This window comes from Cucurbita moschata, unplaced genomic scaffold (genome assembly GCF_002738365.1).
Source record: "Cucurbita moschata cultivar Rifu unplaced genomic scaffold, Cmos_1.0 Cmo_Scf00019, whole genome shotgun sequence".
NCBI lineage: Eukaryota > Viridiplantae > Streptophyta > Magnoliopsida > Cucurbitales > Cucurbitaceae > Cucurbita > Cucurbita moschata.
Genome location: NW_019268535.1, coordinates 4358705 through 4380804, shown reverse-complemented (window position 1 = coordinate 4380804; position 22100 = coordinate 4358705). Strand labels below are relative to the sequence as shown.

Sequence of the window (22100 nt, the reverse complement as noted above, 5' to 3'; positions counted from 1 at the left end):
ACGACTCTTGCACGTGAAGGAGTCAAACTTCTTGTACCATTGTCTTGGTGCTTGTTTCAATCCATACAAGCTCTTATTGAGCTTACACACCATGTGCTCCTTGCCTGGAGCTGCAAACCCTTCTGGTTGTTGCATATAGATCTCCTCATCTAGATCTCCATGTAAAAACACTATTTTTACATCCATTTGCTCAAGGTGCAAATTCTTTGATGCAACAATACTCAGCAAAATTCGGATAGTAGTTAATTTCACAACCGGAGAAAAGATCTTAGCATAATCAATGCCTCTTCTTTGTGATTATTCTTTAACTACTAACCGAGCCTTAAACCTTATTTTGCCATCTGGTTCAGCTTTGATTCTAAACACCCATTTGTTCAACAGAGCTCTCTTTCTTGTAGGTAACACATTCAGCACCCACGTTTTATTCTTTTCAAGTGAGAGCATCTCATCATCCATGGCTTGCTCCCACTTGGTTGAATCTTCCACTTGTAGGGCCTTATCAAAGGACTCTAGTTCTTCTTCATCAATCAGCAACAGATAATGTAATGAGAGTGAATATCTATCTGGTGCTCTGATAGTTCTGGATGATCTCCTTAACACCTTCTCAGGTGTAACTTGCTCCACGTCTGGTTCTTCAGCAACAGGACTAGGAGTTTCTTAAGCTTCTATTGTAACATCACTGCGTGAATTTTCCTTCCACTCAAGTTCAACTCCCACTTGCTTTGTAGTGTCATAAGTTTATCTTCTCTTTTTCCTTGTACAGGACATTTTCATGAAAGGTCACATCGCAGTGTCTTAGGATTTTCCTATTCTTGTCATCCCAAAACCTGTACCCGAACATGTCAGAGCCATAGCCTATGAAGTAGCATTTCACAGCCTTAACATCAAGCTTATCTCTCTTCTCTGGATCAACATGAACATATGCAGTACAACCAAAAGTTCTCAAGTGAGAGTACTTAAGTTCTTTTCCTGTCCATACTTCTTCAGGCAATTTGAACTTCAAGGGTACTGACAATCCTCTATTAATCAAATATGCTGCTGTGTTCACAGCATCAGCCCAGAATGTCTTTGGTAGTCCAAAATGAATCCTCATGCTTCTTGCTCGCTCATTCAATGTTCTGTTCATCCTTTCTGCAATACCATTTAGTCTTGCCTTACCGGGAATTGTTCTTATTAATCTAATTCCCTCAGCTGCACAAAATATTTTAAACTCCGATTTGTTGTACTCTCCTTCATTGTCAGACCTCAGGCATTTGATCTTCAAGTCGGTTTGATTTTCAACTTCAGCTTTCCACTTCTTGAAGGTGGCAAACACATCTGACTTGCGTTTCAGAAAGTAAACCCATACCTTCCTGCTGAAGTCATCGATGAAGGTGATGTAGTACCTTGATCCACCAAGTGATGAAACTGGAAATGGTCCCCAGACGTCTGCACTTTCTTCGATTCTCTGGCAGTCTTTGTGAAACTAACTCGTTTTTGTTTGCCCATAACACAGCTCTCATAAAGACCCATATCAACAGATTTTAAGCCTTCTAAAGCTCTTTTTGCAGTAAAGCATCTTCATTCCTTTGACACTCATATGTCCAAGTCTATTGTGCCATAGACTTGAATTGGAAGTACTCTCAGCAGTAGCAGTCATGTTTATACACTCTGCAGTAGTATATAAGGTTCCGGATTTTGTGCCACGTGCAACAACCATGGCACCCTTCACAATCTTACATGAACTCTCTCCAAACTCTGCTGCATAGCCTGTGCTATCCAACTGACCAATAGAGATCAGGTTCTTCTTGAGACCAGGAATGTATTTGACATCTTGTAATGTCCACTGATTTTCTGCTGGAGTTTGTATGGAGACATCTCCCTTCCCTTCAATCTTCAAACTTTTGTTGTCGGCAAGATACACCTTCCTGAAATTTCCTGATTTGAAATTTCGAAACAATTCCTTGCTTGGAGACGAATGGAATGATGCACCTGAATCCAAAATCTAGGATTCAGCTGGGCTGTCCACACTAAGGATTGAAACGTCTTCAGTATCTTCTGTTGTATATATAAAATCATCATCATCTTCAAATTTATGATTCTGCTTCTTCTTCAGTTTTGTACAATCTGTCCGAAAGTGTTCTTTTCCTCCACAACTCCAACACGTTATGTTGGGTTTGTTTGGAGATTTTCCTCGGTTCTTTGATTTTGATCGCCCATGTTTCTTTGAGCTCTTTGATTTACTTCTTCCCCTTCGATCAACACTGAGAGCATTGCCTGATGAATCTCCAATTTTTCGTTTGCGAATACTTTCGCTGAGAACTACATCTCGAATTTCATCAAACTTCAGTTTATCAGATCCTCGGAAACTGCTGATTGCGGCAACAACAGTATCCCATGACTCGGGTAAAGATGACATCAAAATCAACGCTTTAATTTCATCTTCGAAATTAATTTCCACCGAACTCAGTTGACTTACGATCATATTGAATTCATTTATATGATCAACAACAGATCCACCTTCAGACATCTGTAGATTGAACAATCTCCACATCAAATACACCTTGTTCATAGCCAGACGGTTTTTCATACATATTTGACAACGCCTTCAACATATCTGACATTGTCTTCTCCTTGATAATGTTGAATGCCACGTTTCTGGATAGCATCAACCGGATTAGCCCTCAGGTTTGTCGATCCTTGAGCTTTCACTATTCCATGGTCATGGTATCCGGCTTCACCCCCAATAGGGGTTCGTGAAGATCTTTCTGGTACAGATAATCTTCTATCTACATCTTCTAGAAACCGAAATCGAATCCATCGAACTTCTCAATTCCAATCTTTGAACTTTCAATCTTCACAGATCGTGGTGACTTCCGCATAGCTCTGATACCAGTTGTTAAGATCGCACAACAACGCACACACTCGATCTAGATAAACACAAAGAAATAGGAGAGAGAAAATGCAACAAGAATTCTGGCTAAAGGATTTGTATTGATGAGTATGTATAAGAGAGAATACAGAGAATAGAAAGTATATTTTCAAAGCTCTGCCGGACGGGATATATATATGGTTCAGTTTACTGTATATAGCTTTACCAGATTTAACCATCTACTATATATAGCTATTTACCATGTATAGCTTTGTCGGATATAGCTTTACCAGATATAACCATTGACCAAGCTATAAATAAGAGAGCAGGCTCCATAACCTAACAAAAACATTGTTAATGTCATTCCATGCTATGAAGGTTGCAGATCAAGGTGTATGGGCCATAGACTCTGGATGCAGCAACCATATGACAGGTTGTAAGGAATTCTTCTCAACTCTGGATGAAAATTTTCATACTACGATTTGTCTTGGAAACAATTCAACTATCCAAGTGATGGAGAAAGGAACCGTAGATATCAAGACTAGAAATGGCTTTGTAGAGTCAATTTCTAATGTATTCTACATTCCTGATCTGAAGGCCAACTTACTTAATATCGGTCAGTTACAAGAAAAGGGGTATGTGATCACATTCTAAAATGATGAATGTGAGATTTATGACTCCAAAAGAGGATCAATTGCTAAGATGAAGATGACCACCAACCGTCTATATCCATTGACGTTAAGTATCGTTGCGAGAAGTTTGATGGTGAAGAAAGAAGATATCAACTGGTTTTGGCATTTTAGGTATAGTCATCTACACTTCAAAGGATTAAAGACGTTGTCTTCAAAGAAGATGGTGACTGGGTTGCCAGACATTACTCCTCCAACAGAAATTTGCGAGAGCTGTGTAGTAGCAAAGCATGAAAGAAATTCTTTTCCATCCGAAAAATCAAAAAGAACTTAAGCAATTTTGGAGTTGATTCATTCAGACATATGTGGTCCAATCTCTCCAGCTTCAAATGGTAACAAGAAATATTTCATGACTCTCATTGATGACTTTAGTAGAAAAACATGGATTTACTTCTTGCATGCCAAATCAGAAGCCTTTGATTGCTTCAAGAAATTTTATGCTACTATGAAGACTGAAACTAGAGGAAGAGTGAAGGCTTTAAGAACTGACAGAGTGGAGAGTTTTGTGAAGAGAAGGGCATAAGGAGGTAATTAACAGCAGCATATACACCACAAGAAAATTGTGTGGCCTAAAGGAAAAACAGGACCATTCTCAACATAGTTCGAAGTTTACTAAATAAAGGAGAAGTCCCGAAGGAATTCTGGCCAGAAGCTGTCGTATGGTCCGTTCACATTCTCAACCAGAGCCTTACTTTTTCTGTTAGAGATATGACTCCACAAGAAGCATGGAGCGGAAAAAAGCCTGCAGTAGACCACTTTAGAATCTTTGGGTGCATAGCATATGCACACTTTCCTGATGAAAAAAGGAAGAAACTTGAGGACAAAATTTTAAAGTGTGTGTTCCTGGGAGTAAGCGAGACTTCTAAGGCATACAAGCTCTATGATCCTTTGACAAGAAGGTGGTGGTAAGTCGTGATGTAATCTTTGACGAAAAGAAGACTTAGACATTTGAAGAAAAGATCACTGTGAATCAGCAGATTCCTGTACATCTTGAGGAAGAACAAGCTGAAGTCCCTATTCAGCTTTACTATGAGCATGGAGAGAGCTCATCACAAGATGAACAAGAAGAACCAGTAGAAGAAGTTCATGATCATAATCAAAGAAATCCAAGAACAAGAAAGAGACCAAATTGGATGGTTGATTATGAGATGGACTATGACTCAAGTGATAGAGCTTATTTTACATTCTTTATGGATAGTGATTCAATTGTCTATGAAGAAGCGGTAAAGGAGAAGAAATGGAAGGAAGCCATGGACAGTGAAATCAAATCCATAGAGAAGAATAAGACTTGGGAGCTCACTGGTCTTTCCTAGAGGGTAGAAAACAATCGGAGTAAAATGGGTTTTCAAAACCAAGTTGAATGAAAACGATGAGGTGGATAAGTACAAGGCGCGTCTAGTTGCAAAAAGATACAAGCAGTAGTATGGAGTTGATTATAAGGAGGTATTTGCATCAGTGGCACGTCAAGATACTATAAGGCTTATAATTTCAATTGCAGCACAAAAATCATTGCCTATTTATCAACTTGATGTGAAATCGGCCTTCTTATATGGAGAGCTTCAAGAAGAGGTATATGTGGAGCAACCAGAAGGTTTTGTTCATGGAGAGTAGGGGTGTACATTCAACCTGGCAACCCGACAACCCGGACCAACCCAACCCGAACTATAAGGGTTGGGTTGGGTTGGATTAGCATTTCGGGTAGGGTTAGGTTCATTTTTCTGAACCCGAATTAAATCGGTTCGGTTTTTGGTTCATGGGCAAAACTTTCGGATTGACCCGAGCCAAATAAAATATATAAAATGTATTAAGAAATTTTTTGTAGTAATGGGTTTGCCAAAGTGGTACTAAGTTTAGTTTAAGAATACTCACGCCCGAGTTTGATGTCTTAATTATGATTTATAACTACGTTTAAGTTATTTTCTGTTGCAAATTTTTTTTAATAGTTTCTGTTTTTATTATTCTGTTGATATTATTTTATTATTTTTAAAAATATGTTTATCATATAATACAAAGGTTTAATTATAATTTATAACTACGTTTATATAATACAAAGGTTTATTAATTATGATTTATAACTACGTTTAAGTTATTTTCTATTTGTTGCAACATTATTATATCATAATTTATATATATTTTTATTTTTTTTAATAATTTAGGATCTAAGGTAAATTTTTTTTAATAGTTTCTGTTTTTTATTATTCTATTTATATTATTTTATTATATAATACAAAGGTTTAATTATGATTTATAACTACGTTTATATAATAAAAAGGTTTATTAATTAGGATTTATAACTACGTTTAAGTTATTTTCTATTTGTTGCAACATTATTATGTCACAATTTATATATATTTTTATTTTTTTTTAATAATTTAGGATCTAAGGCAAATATATAAATAAACATATTTCAATTAAAATATTTCTATATATTTTTTATTTTTGTTATATACAATCCTTCAACTAGTGTTTTTTATTGTTTATTTAATTTGATCATCTATTTTTGTATGTATTTGTTACTTTAACCGATTCTAAAAAAATGTTGTATTTAGTTGTCTTTAGTTTTATGATAATGTTAAAGTTAATATATTACAATTTTCGCTCGTTCTTTTTTATTGAATTTGTTTTGTTTTGTTTTTTTTTTTTTTTTTTTTTTTTTTTTTTTTTTGTCAATAATTATAGATTGATTTGTGTTTGTTTGTCAACTTTTAATATATTAAGATTGTATCCGAATAATTATAAATTGTAGATAAATAAAACTTAAAAAAAAAAATTTGAGGACCCAACTCGGACCCAATCTGAAAATAGAGGGTTGGGTTGGGTTGGGTTGTGAAAAGTATCGGGTTGGGTTGGGTTGTGAAAAGTATCGGGTTGGGTTGGGTCACCAATCCAACTAACCCGAATTTTTGGGTTGGATCAAAAAAATCTCCCAACCCGGACCATGTACACCCCTAATGGAGAGCTTCATGAAACGGGTTAAAAACTCCACCCTAACTGAATGCAAATTGAATGCACTAGTAAATCATATGGATCTATGAACGACTTACCATATTTGATTGGTGGTCAAGCTAGAGTTTGAGAATTTGGTAACTTTCATTGGAAACACTGTCAAATAGGCTTTTCTCTTGGTATACCTTATCAAGTATAGCCCAAAACTAATGTTCCTATAACCATAACCGAAAGATATCACAACCCTTTCAACCCATTAGTAATATCAAGAATGGGCTTAACAAAATTCTCTTTTAAAAATTGGTATTATATAAGCATGGTGGATATCCTTAGATGCCATAAAACTTGGGATACTTGAAAACCAAACTTAAAATGACAGTGTTGAAACTTTAACTATAATAATACCTTTTAACCAGGTTGACATTGCTAGGAAAAATTAATTGGTAATTTTCTACAACAATTTGTTTATGTTGAGCTTCTTTAGTGCATTCGTGTACCTTAAGGAGGATTACCATAAAACTTCTAGTTGATTTAGAGACAATGTCTCACTCTAATCCTCATACATCCCCCATTCAAGTTCATCTTAAATCATGATTTCTTAAATTTAAGGTATCTTGACAATCTCATACTATAGTTCCTCTCCATATACCTCTAAAATTTTGACATGATAGTAATGCTTCATCTAAACTGGCACTTCTGTCATTCACCAATCAATTTAAGTATACACGTTTTAAACTTTGATGGTCTTAACTCAATTTTTTTCTCTTACTGATACTTTAATTTCATATTTACATACTTCAAAGTTATAAAATTTTCTTTCAAACACTACCACCCTTAATATCTACAGCATACTACAAAATATTGTCATTTATCAAGCTTCCGGGGTCATTTTCATTTCATTTTAAATTACTTACACGTCAGTATACGTTGGTGCATTCCTTTCCAATCTATGGTCATCACACTAAGTAATTTATCTATATTCGAGACGTCTAACCGAAGCATATGACATTCCTTAGCAAAATTATTTCCACGCATACACTAACATTTGGTAGCTTACTAAAACTATAGTTACTCATTCACAGCAACAATCTCAGTAAATCTAAACATCATCAATACAACAATTTACATTCACATTCCATGCAAGGTAAAACATAACATATTCTAATTTATAATAAATATAGAATTAAGCTAACATGAATGCAGTAAATTATAAGACAATCAATAGAGTAAAAATCCAATTATGAGTTATATTTTATAATGACCAAGCAATAACAATATACACAATCAACGACTTTTCAATTTCTTATCTTATGCAAGACATACATGACGGAGACGGGACATCGACGGTGGAACCATTGAACATGTCAAGCCTACATCGTAGGCTAGTCTACAAGATCTATAACCTGGCTCTAATACCAACTTTAACAACCCAAAATTTTCTACTTAATTTAAGGTCGCTACTGTATACGTACCATAAACATTGAATGCAGAAGACTTCATTTAAATTCCATAAAACATAACCTTTATCTTAAAACACGGTCATGGACTTACGTGTTTTGAAAACATCTTTAAAACGACACAACAAAAGACCCGAAATAAAATAAATAAGCGTTTAAGTTTAAAACATCCTATTCTAGCCTAAGTCTAAGAAAATAAATACCACTATCCTATGCATGTGCCATGGTCTCGAGTTGCGATGCCGTCGTCATCCTATACATGAATTCATACAACCATTACCTCAATGGTCACACAAAACAATCTAAACATGACACATCACATCACAATATATCGTATCATAAACATTGAATATCGTAAACACTTCGTAGTCATATCGTTCCCTAACTTATTATAGCCTTAACGTTCTTATACCTATCACAGTCATATCGTTACGTGAACGTACCTTAGTCATATCATTATAGGAATGTATCATAACGCTATCGTTCTATCAATCTACCACAAACCTATCCCTTTCTATCCATAACCTAACCGTATTCTTTCATCAATCTCTCCTATCCATAGCACTCTAGTATGTAACCTAACCTTAACGTTTCATGAACGTATCTTACTCCTATCGTTACATTTTATTTTGTGCATCCTTCTCGTATCCTATCTCAATCATATCCTTGAACACATCGTACCATAATTATTATCGTACAATCCACACATTATAACATAACATAAACATAATATAAGAATACCAATTCACAGAAAATTCACACATATCAGTATATATGACACGTGTAGAACCATAGGCACGTGTCAACATCAAATATAACCATGCCGATAGTAAGGCCACTTACCTGGTTAGCTTAAGTTGTTGTCACGTATATATCCTTAATGAAAGTTCGATTCAGCCATTTGAAATCCAAGTCAACCTATGTGAGTCCATGACATCAGTTTCAAGTTTGACTCTAAAATTATTTCTCTAATTTACATGGTTAAAATTATGATATTTCCTGTGAGACAAAATTTAATGGAGTTCCATGCACTCTGTTATTTCCTGTTTTATTTTTAAATTCTGTTCAACAAATCTTCCTTCAATCTTCCCTTCTCCCTCTTTGTAATTATTTAAATAGATTTTCAATTCTGTAAACATTTTTGATTCTTTAAATAAGATATTACTCTAACTCTATATTTATTTTTATTTTGTAAATCGATATTATTGACCAATTTTAATAGATTATTTGGCTACTATCTTACAGATTTATGGATCTGCCAACTAAAATTTTATTGATTCTAACCTTATTTCGTATCACTTAAATGCTAACAAAAAAATCCAATTAATTGAATATGGTATCTCATTATTAGTAAAATATGAAGGAAGATTTGATCCTAAATTAATTTAGTATAACCATAACTATAAAGGAAAAAGGAAATCTGAGATATGATTTTACCGTAACAAACCAAAAATTTCCAGTAAATCTGCATCATATCCTTAGTTGAAAGACCATTTTACTCTTTCTCAAATCTGACATTTTTTTTGTTTATTTTTTTATGAACTGTGATATTGTGGGGTTGAGGAAAGAGGATGGCGTTAGGATGAGAGGTTAGTGGAGAGAGGTGGTAAATTTTATTTTTATTTTTAGTTTTAAATAATCCTTTTTAAGTTATTTATTTATGAATTATTATTATTATTATTATTTTAACGAATATATATATTTTTATAATTATTTTTATTTGTTTATTTATTTTTATTATTATTATTTTTTTGGGCTATTACACATCATATATGCGGTTAGTACAATAAGTCGTTACATGGAGCATCCAACGTAAAAACCTCTCAATGCAACAAGAAGGATACTTCGTTATGTGAGAGGAACTTTTGATTTGTAGGTATTCTACAAGAAAGAAGATGATTCGAAGATGGTTGGCTATACAGATAGCGACTATGCAGGTGGTATAGATGATCGTACAAGTACTTCAGGAAGTATTTTCATGATGAGTTCAGGAGCTATTTGCTGGTCTTCAAAGAAGCAACCTATTGTAACACTCTCAACTACAGAAGCAAAATTTGTGGCAGCAGTAGCATGCTCATGCCAAGCAATTTGGCACGAGCAGGATAAGTCGTTACATGGAGCATCCAACGGAAAAACATCTCAATGCAACAAGAAGGATACTTAGTTATGTGAGAGGAACTTTTGATTTGGGGGTATTCTACAAGAAAGGAGATTGAGATTACCTATGAGTCTCACACAACTTGCTTCGCTCCTTCCCCTGATTCGAAGATGGTTGGCTATATAGATAGCGACTATGTAGGTGATATAGATGATCGTAAAAGTACTTCAGGAAGTATTTTCATGATGAGTTCAGAAGCTATTTGTTGGTCTTCAAAGAAGCAACCTATTGTAACACTCTCAACTAGAGAAGCAGAATTTGTGGCAGCAGTAGCATGCTCGTGCCAAGCAATTTGGTTAAGAAAAATGCTTGAAATTCTTAATCAGAAGCAACCAGGTACGACGGTTATATATTGTGATAATATGTCAACTATTGTCTAAAAATTCTGTGTTGCATGGAAGGAGTAAGCACATCGATGTTTGCTTTCATTTCTTGCGTGATTTGTGTAAAGAAGGCATTATTGAACTCAATTTTTGCCGAAGTGATAAACAAATCACAGACCTATTCACAAAGCCCTTGAAACAACCATTGTTCGAGAAGCTTAGAAGAAAGATGGGGATGTGCAGAATCCAAGATGTATATCAAGAAGATGAAGTGAAGTCCTAAACTGATTTCTGCAGAATTCAGTTTAAGGGAGGGTGTTGAAGGGTCACTAGTAGATACATGATGTATTGAAGGGTCACTAGTAGATACATGATGTGTTGAAAGGTCACTAGTAGATACATGTATAAATGGATACATGTGTTGAAGGATCATACTTGTACATGTATAGATACATGAATAAGTACATGTATGAATAGATTCATTAGTTCCTAATTAAATAGGGGCATGTTTTTTTGGATAATGGATGGTAATGGAGTATGTCCCAAATTACCTATATATTTATATGTATGTTGGCATTGGTGAAAGCATAGAAAATCAAACAAACATTCCTTCCTAATTCTTTTCTCTCAAAGAATTCTACCAAATTTCTCTGTTGTCACCAACAAAAAGTGTGCTGTGTGCTTTTTATTTATGTTTCCACGGTTAATAATGAAATTTGATTTAAGATGTAAAGATTTTTCTCAAATATATTTTTGTCCTATATTGTTATGACATATGAGTTAGATATCCATAAATCAATTAATATTTGTTTCCTTATTTTTTCCTTATTTTTAGGGTAGATTAATAATATATCGACAATATATTTTTTCTTTATTTTCGAAAGTAAATTGATAGATGGTATCTTATTTAAAGAACATTAATGAAAATTGTACTTTCAATCTAACTTCTATTTCTCATTTTTAACATGGTATCATAGCAATACAAGTCAATCAGTGAATCAATCGTGGATATCGATCATTTGCAAATATGACCGATGCTGCTCAGCTGAATATAGAAGAACAGTTACCTAATTTCTTTCCCAATTAATCTTATGAGTAGTTACAACAAACCGTACCAGCCTTATCTGCACTCAATCATCCTCTTTCTGGTAATTCTGACAGTTACATCAATACTCCCGATTTGTTTCAAGTATATGCAATATCCATTAACTCTACTAGTTCTAATTCATGGCCATAGTGGAGCTACGAATCATATAATATCCAAAACTTTTGTTATGACTAAACCAAAGTCTCCAATCATGTCTAAACTAAATTTTGTTAATGGAGGGACAACACATGTGTCACATACTGGCAATGTTTCCTTTAATCCTGACTTTAAATTAAACAATATTTTATGTGTGGTTTCATTCAATTTAAACTTAATGTTCATAAGCAAACTTACCAATGACTTGAAATGTTGTGTCACCTTCTATCTTGATTATTGTGTTATACTGGACTTGACTGCGGGGAAGATGATTAGCTCGGGTAAACAATTTGGAGGTCTCTATCATATTTCTTTATCTCCAATAAAACTTTCAGAAAATCAAGTATCTCAGTCATCTGATTTGTAGCATCTACGCCTAGGTCATCCTTAATTTTTTCGATCAATTGCATCTTGATAATACTACTTTTTCTCATAACTATAGTATTTGCCCATTAGCAAATCAAACTAGGTTGTTTTTTCCAAGAACCTCAATAACAACGCATTCTGCCTTTGATCCGGCCATGCAACTATTTATTGAATATAAAGAATAGATCAAGATAGCAATGAACAAGAGGTACCCTACAAAAGAAAAAAAAAAATCTCTTTAAGTATAGGAGCCAAAAAAGACAATGTTTCAAAAATTTCCAATAAGTTTCAATGTGGTAGTTATGAATGACTATGAGGTCTTTTGACTCACTAATGCCCACAACTTGTATAATTTTGATGAACTAGATCTTCGAGGAGGTTCTTAAACTAGTTTGTAATAGTCTAAATAAATTTTAAAGGGAGTAATAGGATAAAACCTAAAGTGAACCTGATGTTCTATATAATGAGCATTACACAAAGCTCTCAGAGTATGAGTCGTTGATGAACAAAAATATTTTTCTTGGGCACTGAATGTTACAGAATATGGTCTAGTGAACATTTTAAACAAGGAACATTTTGTAGTTTGTCTAAGCCACTAATGAGGTCGTGCAAAAGGTTAGGATGAGGATGCGTACAATCTGGAGTAGAAAAAATAAAAAGTTGCATTGATGTAATACGTAAAGGCCTAGTGTTTGAAGTAGGCAACAAGGTATGCTTGAAGGTGGCCTCGATGAATGACATACTAAGGTTTAGATGAAACTGCAAGCTAAGTCCATGCTTCATTGGACCTTTCAACATTCTAAATTGGATCGGACCAGTGGCGGACAAATTAGCCTTACCACAGTCCTTCCTTGCAATATATAACATATGGGACGTAACCATACTTCACAAATACTTGGATGACTTGACTCACATCATAGATTACGAGTCCTTATAAATAGACGGTAGCCTAAGTTACGAGAAAAGACTAATAAGAAATTTAGCCCAAGAAGTGAAGCTCTTCTATACTAGGAAAATGGTCTTTACAAAACCATCAAGCGGAAGAAACTATGTAAAAACAAAAGAAAAAGATGAGGTAGAAATATCTCGAGTAATTCCAAGATTAAGACACTTTTGAGGAAGAAATTTTGTTTTAGGTGTGTATGATGTAATAACCCAAAAAATGGAAGGAAGTTGTCCCACATTGCTTATGTTTAAAAGTGGGTAGTTAGGCTCCACTAAAATGGAGGTCACTTGCTTCCTTTCATCCAGCTTGAACGGTTCGAAGCCATTCAAAAAATACATTTTATTATGCTCCATGTCAGCATTTTGGCTGATCTGGCTTGGGTTTGATACGTTCAGACCCTTTCCTACTAGTGTCAACTCTTCAGAATTGTTTAAGGTTATTCCAATGACGTTTTAGCTGGTTTAAATTTTTGAAGCCTAAGTTTAAATTATTTTATGCAAAATTAGGTTTAGCTAGTTTTAATATTTGGAGTAAGTTTAATTTATTTTATGAAAAATTAGGTTAGTCAATTGTCATATTAAAATTCTAATTTATGATTGTGGGACTCTTGATGTACAATTAAATTTTAGATAACAACTTTAAGCTAACATCAAGGGATCATAGTAGCTTCGACCTAGGAAAACTAAGTAAGTGACCGTACTATTAGCTCGGTCGAAAGAATTGTCTTAGGTATGATGAAATGTGCCTAGTGACCCCTACACATGTCATGCGTTTGTTATGATGTGTTATGATGACATGTTAAGTTATGATGATAGGTTATATTATGATGATATGATAGGTTATATTATGATGATATGATAGGTTATATTATGATGATATGAGATGAATGACGATATGATAAATTATGACGACATCTCATGTTATGAGGATATGTATGTATGAGATGCCAATGTTGCACTATAACATGAAAATTCTTGGCAATGAAATGTATGACATGCTATGATATATATGGCAATGAAGAGTTTTCTAACGCATAACCCGTAAGTACTGTTATGAATGATGTAATGTATGAAAACTTGTGCATGCATGTTATCTAAGGTAATATGTGAGGAACTCATGCATATTGTATGTTCACTTACATCGGGATATTTTCTTGTTTATGATGAGTATGGACGCATACACTATGAGGATGATCACAATCATGCTTGACATGATACACGATGATCATTGTACCTCCAGACGTCCAGCTACTGTCAACTAGCCCGACCATGCCGGCCCAAAAGGTATGCGAGCATGCCCGGTGGACCCACGTTCACACGTGTGGGCCGTGTGTAGAGAAGTACTACACATTCATCTTGTCAAGACTGGAGGCCACCTAAGAGACTATGATTTTAAATAATAGGTCACTATTTATGATTGCATATGTTTGTATTTTTTGACTCCAATAGTAGGGTCAATTACTAAGTATTTCCTAATATAATCAAGCCATATGCTACTTTTATATTTTAGGTAAAGGAAAGGCACCTTTGTAAGGTTGACGGTGACATCGCAACAAACAAAATTTGCATAGGATAGTTATCTTTATTTTTTTTAGATATTAGGTTAGTATAGGGTATTGTTATTTAAATATTTTCCTCGGTTTTATTTTCATTTACTTTGAATATTCCTTTTATATTGTTTTAAGATCCTTTCGTAAATGTACAAGTCCATGACATCGTTTTATGAAGTTGTTTTAAATAAATGTTTCTGCATAAAGAAGTTATGTCATGCATGTAGTAGCGATTCTAAGCCCTTAGAAAATTAGGGTCGTTACAATTTATTTATATTTTCCTCGACTAAAGGAGTAGAGACACGAAAGAAAAGAAAATAGATTATGATTATTATTACTACTACTACGAATTATAGTAGTCGCTGTAATGAGACTAGTAGTTTTGTATAATTGGATATATAAGAGAGAAATTGTAACGATTCTAGTTTTTTTACTAACCTAAAGTTGCTACCAAATGCATGACATACCTTCTTATGTGGAAACATTCATTTAAAACGACTCCATAAAACAATGTCATGACCTTACATGTTTAAGAAAGGGTCTTAAAATCGTACAAATGAAATATTAAAATAAACATAGGTAAATATAAAATTATTAATACCCTATACTAACCTAAGATCTATGAAATTAAATGGAACTACCCTATGCAAGTTCCATGGTCTTTAATTGCGATGTCGCCATCAACAGTACAAAGCTGCCTTACCTTTACCTGAAATATAAAAGTAGTACATGACTTGAGTAATTTAAGAAATACTCAGTAGTTGACCCCACTGTTGGAGTCAAGAGAATGAAACACATGCAATCATGATTAGGGACCTACCATTTAAAATCATCATAGAGGTGGCCTCTAGTCTAGACAAATAGGATGTGTAGTACTTCCCTACACACGACCCACACGTGTGAGCATGAACCCACTAGGCTGGCTCGCACACCCCCTAGGCCTGCATGGTCAGGCTAGTTGGCTGTAGTCAGACGTTTGGAGGTACAACAAACTCTCGTATATCATGTAAAGCATGACGATGGTGATCATCATCATAATGCACACGTCTGTACTCATCATAAAATGAAAATTACCCCGATGTAAATGAACATATAATGTGCATGAGGTCCCTATACTTTTCATCTTAAATCGTTAATTCGACACAACCTTACACATCCTTCACATATTACCCTTGGTAACATGCATGCATAAGCTTAGGAGTTGTGTATCAGAAAACCCTTCATTATCATAATGCAACATGACATGTCATACATGCACATCATCGTAACAGGAGGTATTATCATACTATGTCTTATCATCATCATACATCTCAGGTAATCATGCCATAATGCACGATCATCATAATGTATCATAACATCATAGTACATCACATCATCATAGCATAATATATCATCATAACATATCATATCATAGAAAATCACATCATTATAACATATTACGTCATCATAGTATATCATATCAACATATATGACATGTGCAAGGGCCACTGGGCACATGTCATCATACATAAGACAAGTCTTCTGACCGATTCAAAAGTATGATAATTTACTTTGTTAGCCTAGGCTGAAGCTACTACGACTTCTTGATGCTAGCTTAACGCTGCTCTCTAAAATTTTATTATGGCTAAAGAGTCCAACAATCATAAATTGAAATTCTACTATGGGAATTAACTCACTTGATTTTGCATCAAATAATTTATACTTACTCCTAATAATATAAACTAGATAAAAGGTAGTCGTACTAATCTAAACGCTTCCAAAGAGGTTAAACTAATAGAAAATAGTTTGAGCATTTCAGACCCAAGCCGGATCAGCCGAAATGTCATTCTAGAGCCGTTAAAAAGTATATTCTCCGATCGGCTTCAAACCGTTCAAGTGGAATGATAGAAGGTAAAATGAAGTAAGGAACCTCCCTTTTATATTGAAGTCCAACTCCCCACTTCTTAATGGATGTGGGACAATTTCCCTTTTTTTTCTCTCTAATTTTTTGGTTAATACATAAAGTTTGAATGTACCTCACTTTTTTATTTTTTTTCTTTTTCCACTCTCAACCAAATATAATAAGATTTGTTCCTACAAATTCATCAGATTAAGATGAATATTTCTTGAGAAGGAATCGAGAGTTGAAAGAGGCCAGACCTTGAGATCTCTAACCTCTTAAAATCATTGAGTTTTAGAAACTAAATCATTCTCCTACTGCAAATTAGATGTGGTTCTTGAGTCATTAATTTCACCTCTATGAGTACAAGATTTCTCAAGAAGGCATCGGGAGACGAAAAGTCATGAAACATATAATAAACACTTGTTAAGAGTTCTTGGTAAGAAGGTGAATCGTTGATTTTTCAGCACTGATATCTTCTTCGAGTATATGGAAATTCATAAATTTTGCATCAATACTTTTTTCTAGTATAGATCAACATGTTTGATGATGAACTCAGGTGGAACTGAGTTTAAAATCAACCAAACAAGAAAATACTAAAGGTTGAGCAGGGGAGGAAGGGGATGTTGACCATTGGTCAACAGTCAACCCAATTCTTTGACTTTTCACTATTTAAAATGTATTTTAGATTTCCAAAATAGGACTTTGGATCCGTTTTCACCATGCATTCTTCTTTTGACTCGAGTGAAGACGTAATTAAGGAGTTTGTGAATTTTGAGCTTGAAGAAAGGAGAAAACTAAGATTTTATGGATCCTTAATGTTGAACGTAGCCATTTTAGATTCTTTATTCAAGTATGTCCGTAGGATTTATTTTGTTAAGCATTTTTAAGTTAGAAATGACGCTGTATATTAATATAGACATAACTAGCCTAAAGATTCTCGAATTGTAACGGTTAGATTACATTTAGAGAGATTGTGAACTACGGATTATTCTAGTGTGCAAGATGAGATTCTGCTAGGAGAGTTAGCTTGTTTATACATTGAATTATGAGTTAGAGTCATTTCTCGACTTCCCATGCTTTACATGATAAAACAAGCTACTTTTTTTTTAGAGATTAGATTCTAGGATCGCACAACAACGCACATAATCAATCTAGATGAACACAAAGAACAATAGAGAGAAAATGCAAAGAGAAATATTAGCTAAAGATTTTGTATGGATTACTCAATTATATGCATTAAGAGAGAATACAGGAAGTACATTTTGAAAGCGGTCTAATGAGGTATATATATGGTTTCAATTTACTAAATATAGCTTTATTAAATGTTTACTAAATATCTACCATATATCAATTTTTACTAAATATCTATCCTAGGTATATCTTTACAAAATATCTATCATATATATCTCTATAGATCTTTACGAATATCTACCATATATATTTGTACGAGATCTTTACTACAAATAGGCATCAGACTCCATATCCCAATAATCTCCCACTTAGAGACTAATTCAATCAACAAAATATCATCAACATAAATAAGAACTACGATGAAAGAAATATCTCTACTCTTAAATAAAGAGTAATCAGCATTTGACCGAGTGTAATCTACATTTTGTGGAGTGGTAGAGAATATGGAGAACCAATTGCGAGAAGCTTGTTTTAACCCATAAAGAGACTTAAGTAGCCGACATACTGTATTCCCTTCCTATCAGCGAAGACCTAGTGGTAAAAACATGTAGACTTTCTCGTTTAGATTACCATGCAGAAAGACATTTTGAACATCCATCTGACGAGTAAATCATTTTTTAGTAGCAGCAATAGTGAGTAAGCAACGAAGTGTAGTAAGTTTCGCTGTAGGAGAAAATGTCTCTTTATAATCAATACCTTCAACTTGAGTGTATTTCTTTGCTACCAGCCGAACTTTATAACGTTCCACAAAACTATTAGAGTTGTAGTTAGCCTTGTACACCCAACGACAACCAATAGCTTTATGGTCAGGTGGTAGTGGAATGAAAGACCAAATATGATTACGTTCCAAAGCTGTAATTTCAGCATTCATAGCCTGCTGCCATAATGATTCCACCAACTACCTCATCATAGGTTTTAGGTTCTGTCTGGGTTATAATAAGAGTTGGAAAAGCACATTCAGAGAATGAAAGGTAATGATGAAAGGGGTACCTAGTGCTAGTGCTGGGACTTGAGCTAGAGGTTAAATGATTAGCTATAGAAGACATCTCATAATCATTATGCATGCTGAAAGTTATTTGGTACGAGTAGAACGTCGAAGTAGAACTGACGTATTAGTGGGATAGGATTAGAATTAGTGGGTGAAACTGGAGAAGGAACAGAAGGTGAAGAAGATGACGAAATAGGAGGAGAATGAATGTTTGAATCATGGTGTGGTAAAATGGGAGTTGAAGGAGATGATCTCAAAGTTTGTAAAGCTGATGAAAAAGGAAAATCATCTTCACAAAATTTAAACTCACGACTGATAAAGAATTTGTGAGACTGTATGTCATACAACTTGTAACCTTTGTGACCATTAGGCTATTCTACGAAAACACAAGAAATTGTACGAGATTTAAATTTTTGTTTAGGACTACATTTGCATAACATTTATAGCCAAAGACTTTAAGATGATAAAATGTAGGTGGTCGTTTGTAAAGTGTCTCGAAGGGTGTCGTGTTAGATAATAACGTTGATGGTGTTCTATTTATAAGATAATAATAGTTAAAATACACTTTCCCGAAAAATTAAGTGGAACATGTGAGTAAAAGAGAAAGACCTAACTACATTTAGGATATGACGATGCTCAGTTTTACAACTCCATTTTGTTGTGGAGTATAGACACAAGTGTGCTAAAATTCAATGCCACAAGAATTAAAAAGTGGTTGCAAAAATAGGAACTCAGTCTCATTGTCTAATCGTACTATCTTGATATTAGTGTGAAATTGGGTTTGAATGAATTTAATAAAGTTCATTAACGAAAGTTGTACTTCTTATTTGTGTTGGATAGGAAAAACTCAAGTACATCATGTAAAATCATCAACAATAGTGAGAAAAAAAAACACAAACAAAAATGGGTAGAAATTTTATGAGGTCCCCAAACATCACAATGTATCAGATCAAAGGCATAATGTGTTGTTATTGAGCCTCTTGGAAAAGACAACCTAGTTTGTTTTGCTAATGGGCAAATACTACACTTGTGAGAAAAATGTAGCATTTTCAAGATGCAATTGATCAACTAGAAATTTAAAGCGAGAAAATGAAGGATGACCTTGGCATAGGAACCAAAAATTAGATGACTGGGATACTTGATTTAGTGAAGGTTTGATTGGAGATAAAGAAATATGATAGAAACCTCCAAATTGTTTACCCGATCCAATCATCTTCCCCGTAGTCAAGTCGTGCATAACAAAAATAAGGATAGAAGGCGACACAACATTTCAAGTTATTAGTAAGTTTGCTGATGGACATCAGAATAAAAACACACATAAAACATTGTTTGATTTAAAGTCAGGATTAACAATTTTCATTAATGTGAGGATACAATCTATCAATTAACTTGTGGAAATAAGAAAAAAATTATATCCTCAACCAACTCGTACAAATGAGAGAAAATACATTATTAAGGGATAAAATATTAATTAGGTTAGGGATATCTAACATATGATTCATAGTAATATTGTATTAAGGTTTGAAAAATAAATAAAAAGCACATGTTTGAAGGTTAAGTGGAACAAAGTTGAGATTTATTAAGGTAGTACAGGAAATTAAGGTAAGAAAAGGAAGTAGTTTGTTATATGAGCTCCCAAAGGCAGGCATGAAAATCAGGTAGATTTGTTGCTTAAAACTTTGGAAGGAATCTCAACAAACATGGTGAGGAAACCCATGGGTAGCAACTTCCAAAGAAATCGTAGACTCTTCCGAACACTTCTCTCCAGCTCCATCAACAGCGACAACTTCATTACTACAAAAATGGTTATTGGAGCAAGTGTGACCAAATACAAAAGGCATTCCGCCCATACCATGTTGGTGGATTTGAGTGTGAGCACGACCGCCACAGCGAACGCAATCATGGTGCTCGCCACCGACAAGAACAGCAGATTGAATCCCAAGGACAATTGAATTGGCAATTCTTGTCGAANGAAAAGCATCCATCTCAAAAGGGGAGGTCAAGATCAAGAGAAACAGAACCAAGGAGGAGAGCGATGAGATGAGGGAGGCGATGTCTAAGGCGGTGAACAAAATGTAGATAGGGTCAGAGAGGAGAACTGGAGAGCCAGTTTTGGAGTTGAGTCCACCGGGAACAGTGAAGGCAGCGGCGAAGGCGACAGTGGCCATGAGGACAGCAACAGCAGAGCAAGACTCGGAGGTTTTCTTGATCCATTCTTTGCCTTTATCAAGCATATCCTGGTGAGTTTCATCAAAGAACTCACGGGGTTTCCAACCGTCTTTGCTATAATGCATGTTGTAAGGGTGCGGAATCATTTCATAGACGCGATCGAACCAGTCAATCTCATTTTGAAGCTGTATTGCTGGACCAAAGGTGGAATGATTGAGGAATTTAGTGATTCCAACATGGTGCAATATTGTGTAGCCCAACACGTCGATCCTCTTGGCCAGTCTGTGCAAGATAAGATCTCGGCGTTGAATCCATTCAAAGATGTTGAGTTGTCGGTGTGCAATGATGACATGTAGAATGTTTCTGTCGTTTGTTGTCACGTAGTCCACAGCCTGTGGGTGGGCTTTGATGATCCTTTCGACCACTTCTATTATTCCCCTAGCTGCGGCCAGTAACAATGGCGTCTCATGGTAGTCCATGTATTCAATATTTTTACCATTGGCTGTACGGTCTTTTGCTAGTTCTAATACGTTAACATGAATGCTGTCGAGCTCCTGTTTTTTCCGGCAACATGACAAATCTATGTCCAACTCTGTGTCCACTAGCATTTCAGTGATTCTTAGAATCAATTTATGTCTTTGCTTATTCTTGTACAGATCTCTGCATTTAGGCCACCCTGTGTTTTAAATGTCATAATTAATATATATATATATACACTATTTGTTTTTCTCGTTAAAAACATGTTTTAGAGTTAGAGAAAGAAGACCTCGCATGATTAATCTCCCGACCAACCTCTTCAAACTTTGTCTAACGTTTGTACCTGCCACACATTGTTTTTGATTGAATACGAGTAAGATTAAGAATTTTCGGTTTTTAAGAGTTTAAAATGTTAGGAATCACGACTCTCCACAATGGTGTGATATTGTCCACTTTGAACTTAAGCTCTGATGATTTTGGTTTGGGCTCTCCAAAGGTCTCATAGATGTATTCCTTATGAGTAAATTAGGGTAAGTAGAACTCCCTTCTAACAATCTTCAGCATAAAATATAAATATGATGCATTTGGTAAATTATTTTTAAAAATATTTATTAAAAGTAAATACTTTAAAAAAAAGAGAAGTTACCCAAACTAGAACACCAATTATGTTTATGTTTAGCGACAAATCCTGCTTCTAAATCTCGAGGTGGGTACTTGAACTTGTAGAGTCATTGTGGTTCACAGAGCAAAATTTAAAAAAATTAAATGGGTAAATCTTGTCCTCAGGCAGCCCTGTGATGTGATAAGAGAAAAAAAATTAAGAAGTTAAAAAAGGAAATTCTTACAATCATTGTTGAGAAAAGAA

General features: G+C 34.6%; 1 protein-coding gene across 1 annotated transcript; it reads right to left on the bottom strand.

Moving 5' to 3' along the window:
- Nucleotides 1–20280: 20280 nt before the first annotated feature.
- Nucleotides 20281–22046, bottom strand: LOC111456723. The gene is made up of 3 exons (XM_023098690.1): nucleotides 21882–22046; nucleotides 21525–21578; nucleotides 20281–21434 (listed from the first exon to the last, which is right to left on the bottom strand). Exons 2-3 carry the CDS (start codon nucleotides 21529–21531, stop codon nucleotides 20281–20283), a joined length of 1161 nt encoding a protein of 386 aa, XP_022954458.1. The 5' UTR covers nucleotides 21532–21578; nucleotides 21882–22046.
- Between the last annotated feature and the right edge of the window lie 54 nt (nucleotides 22047–22100).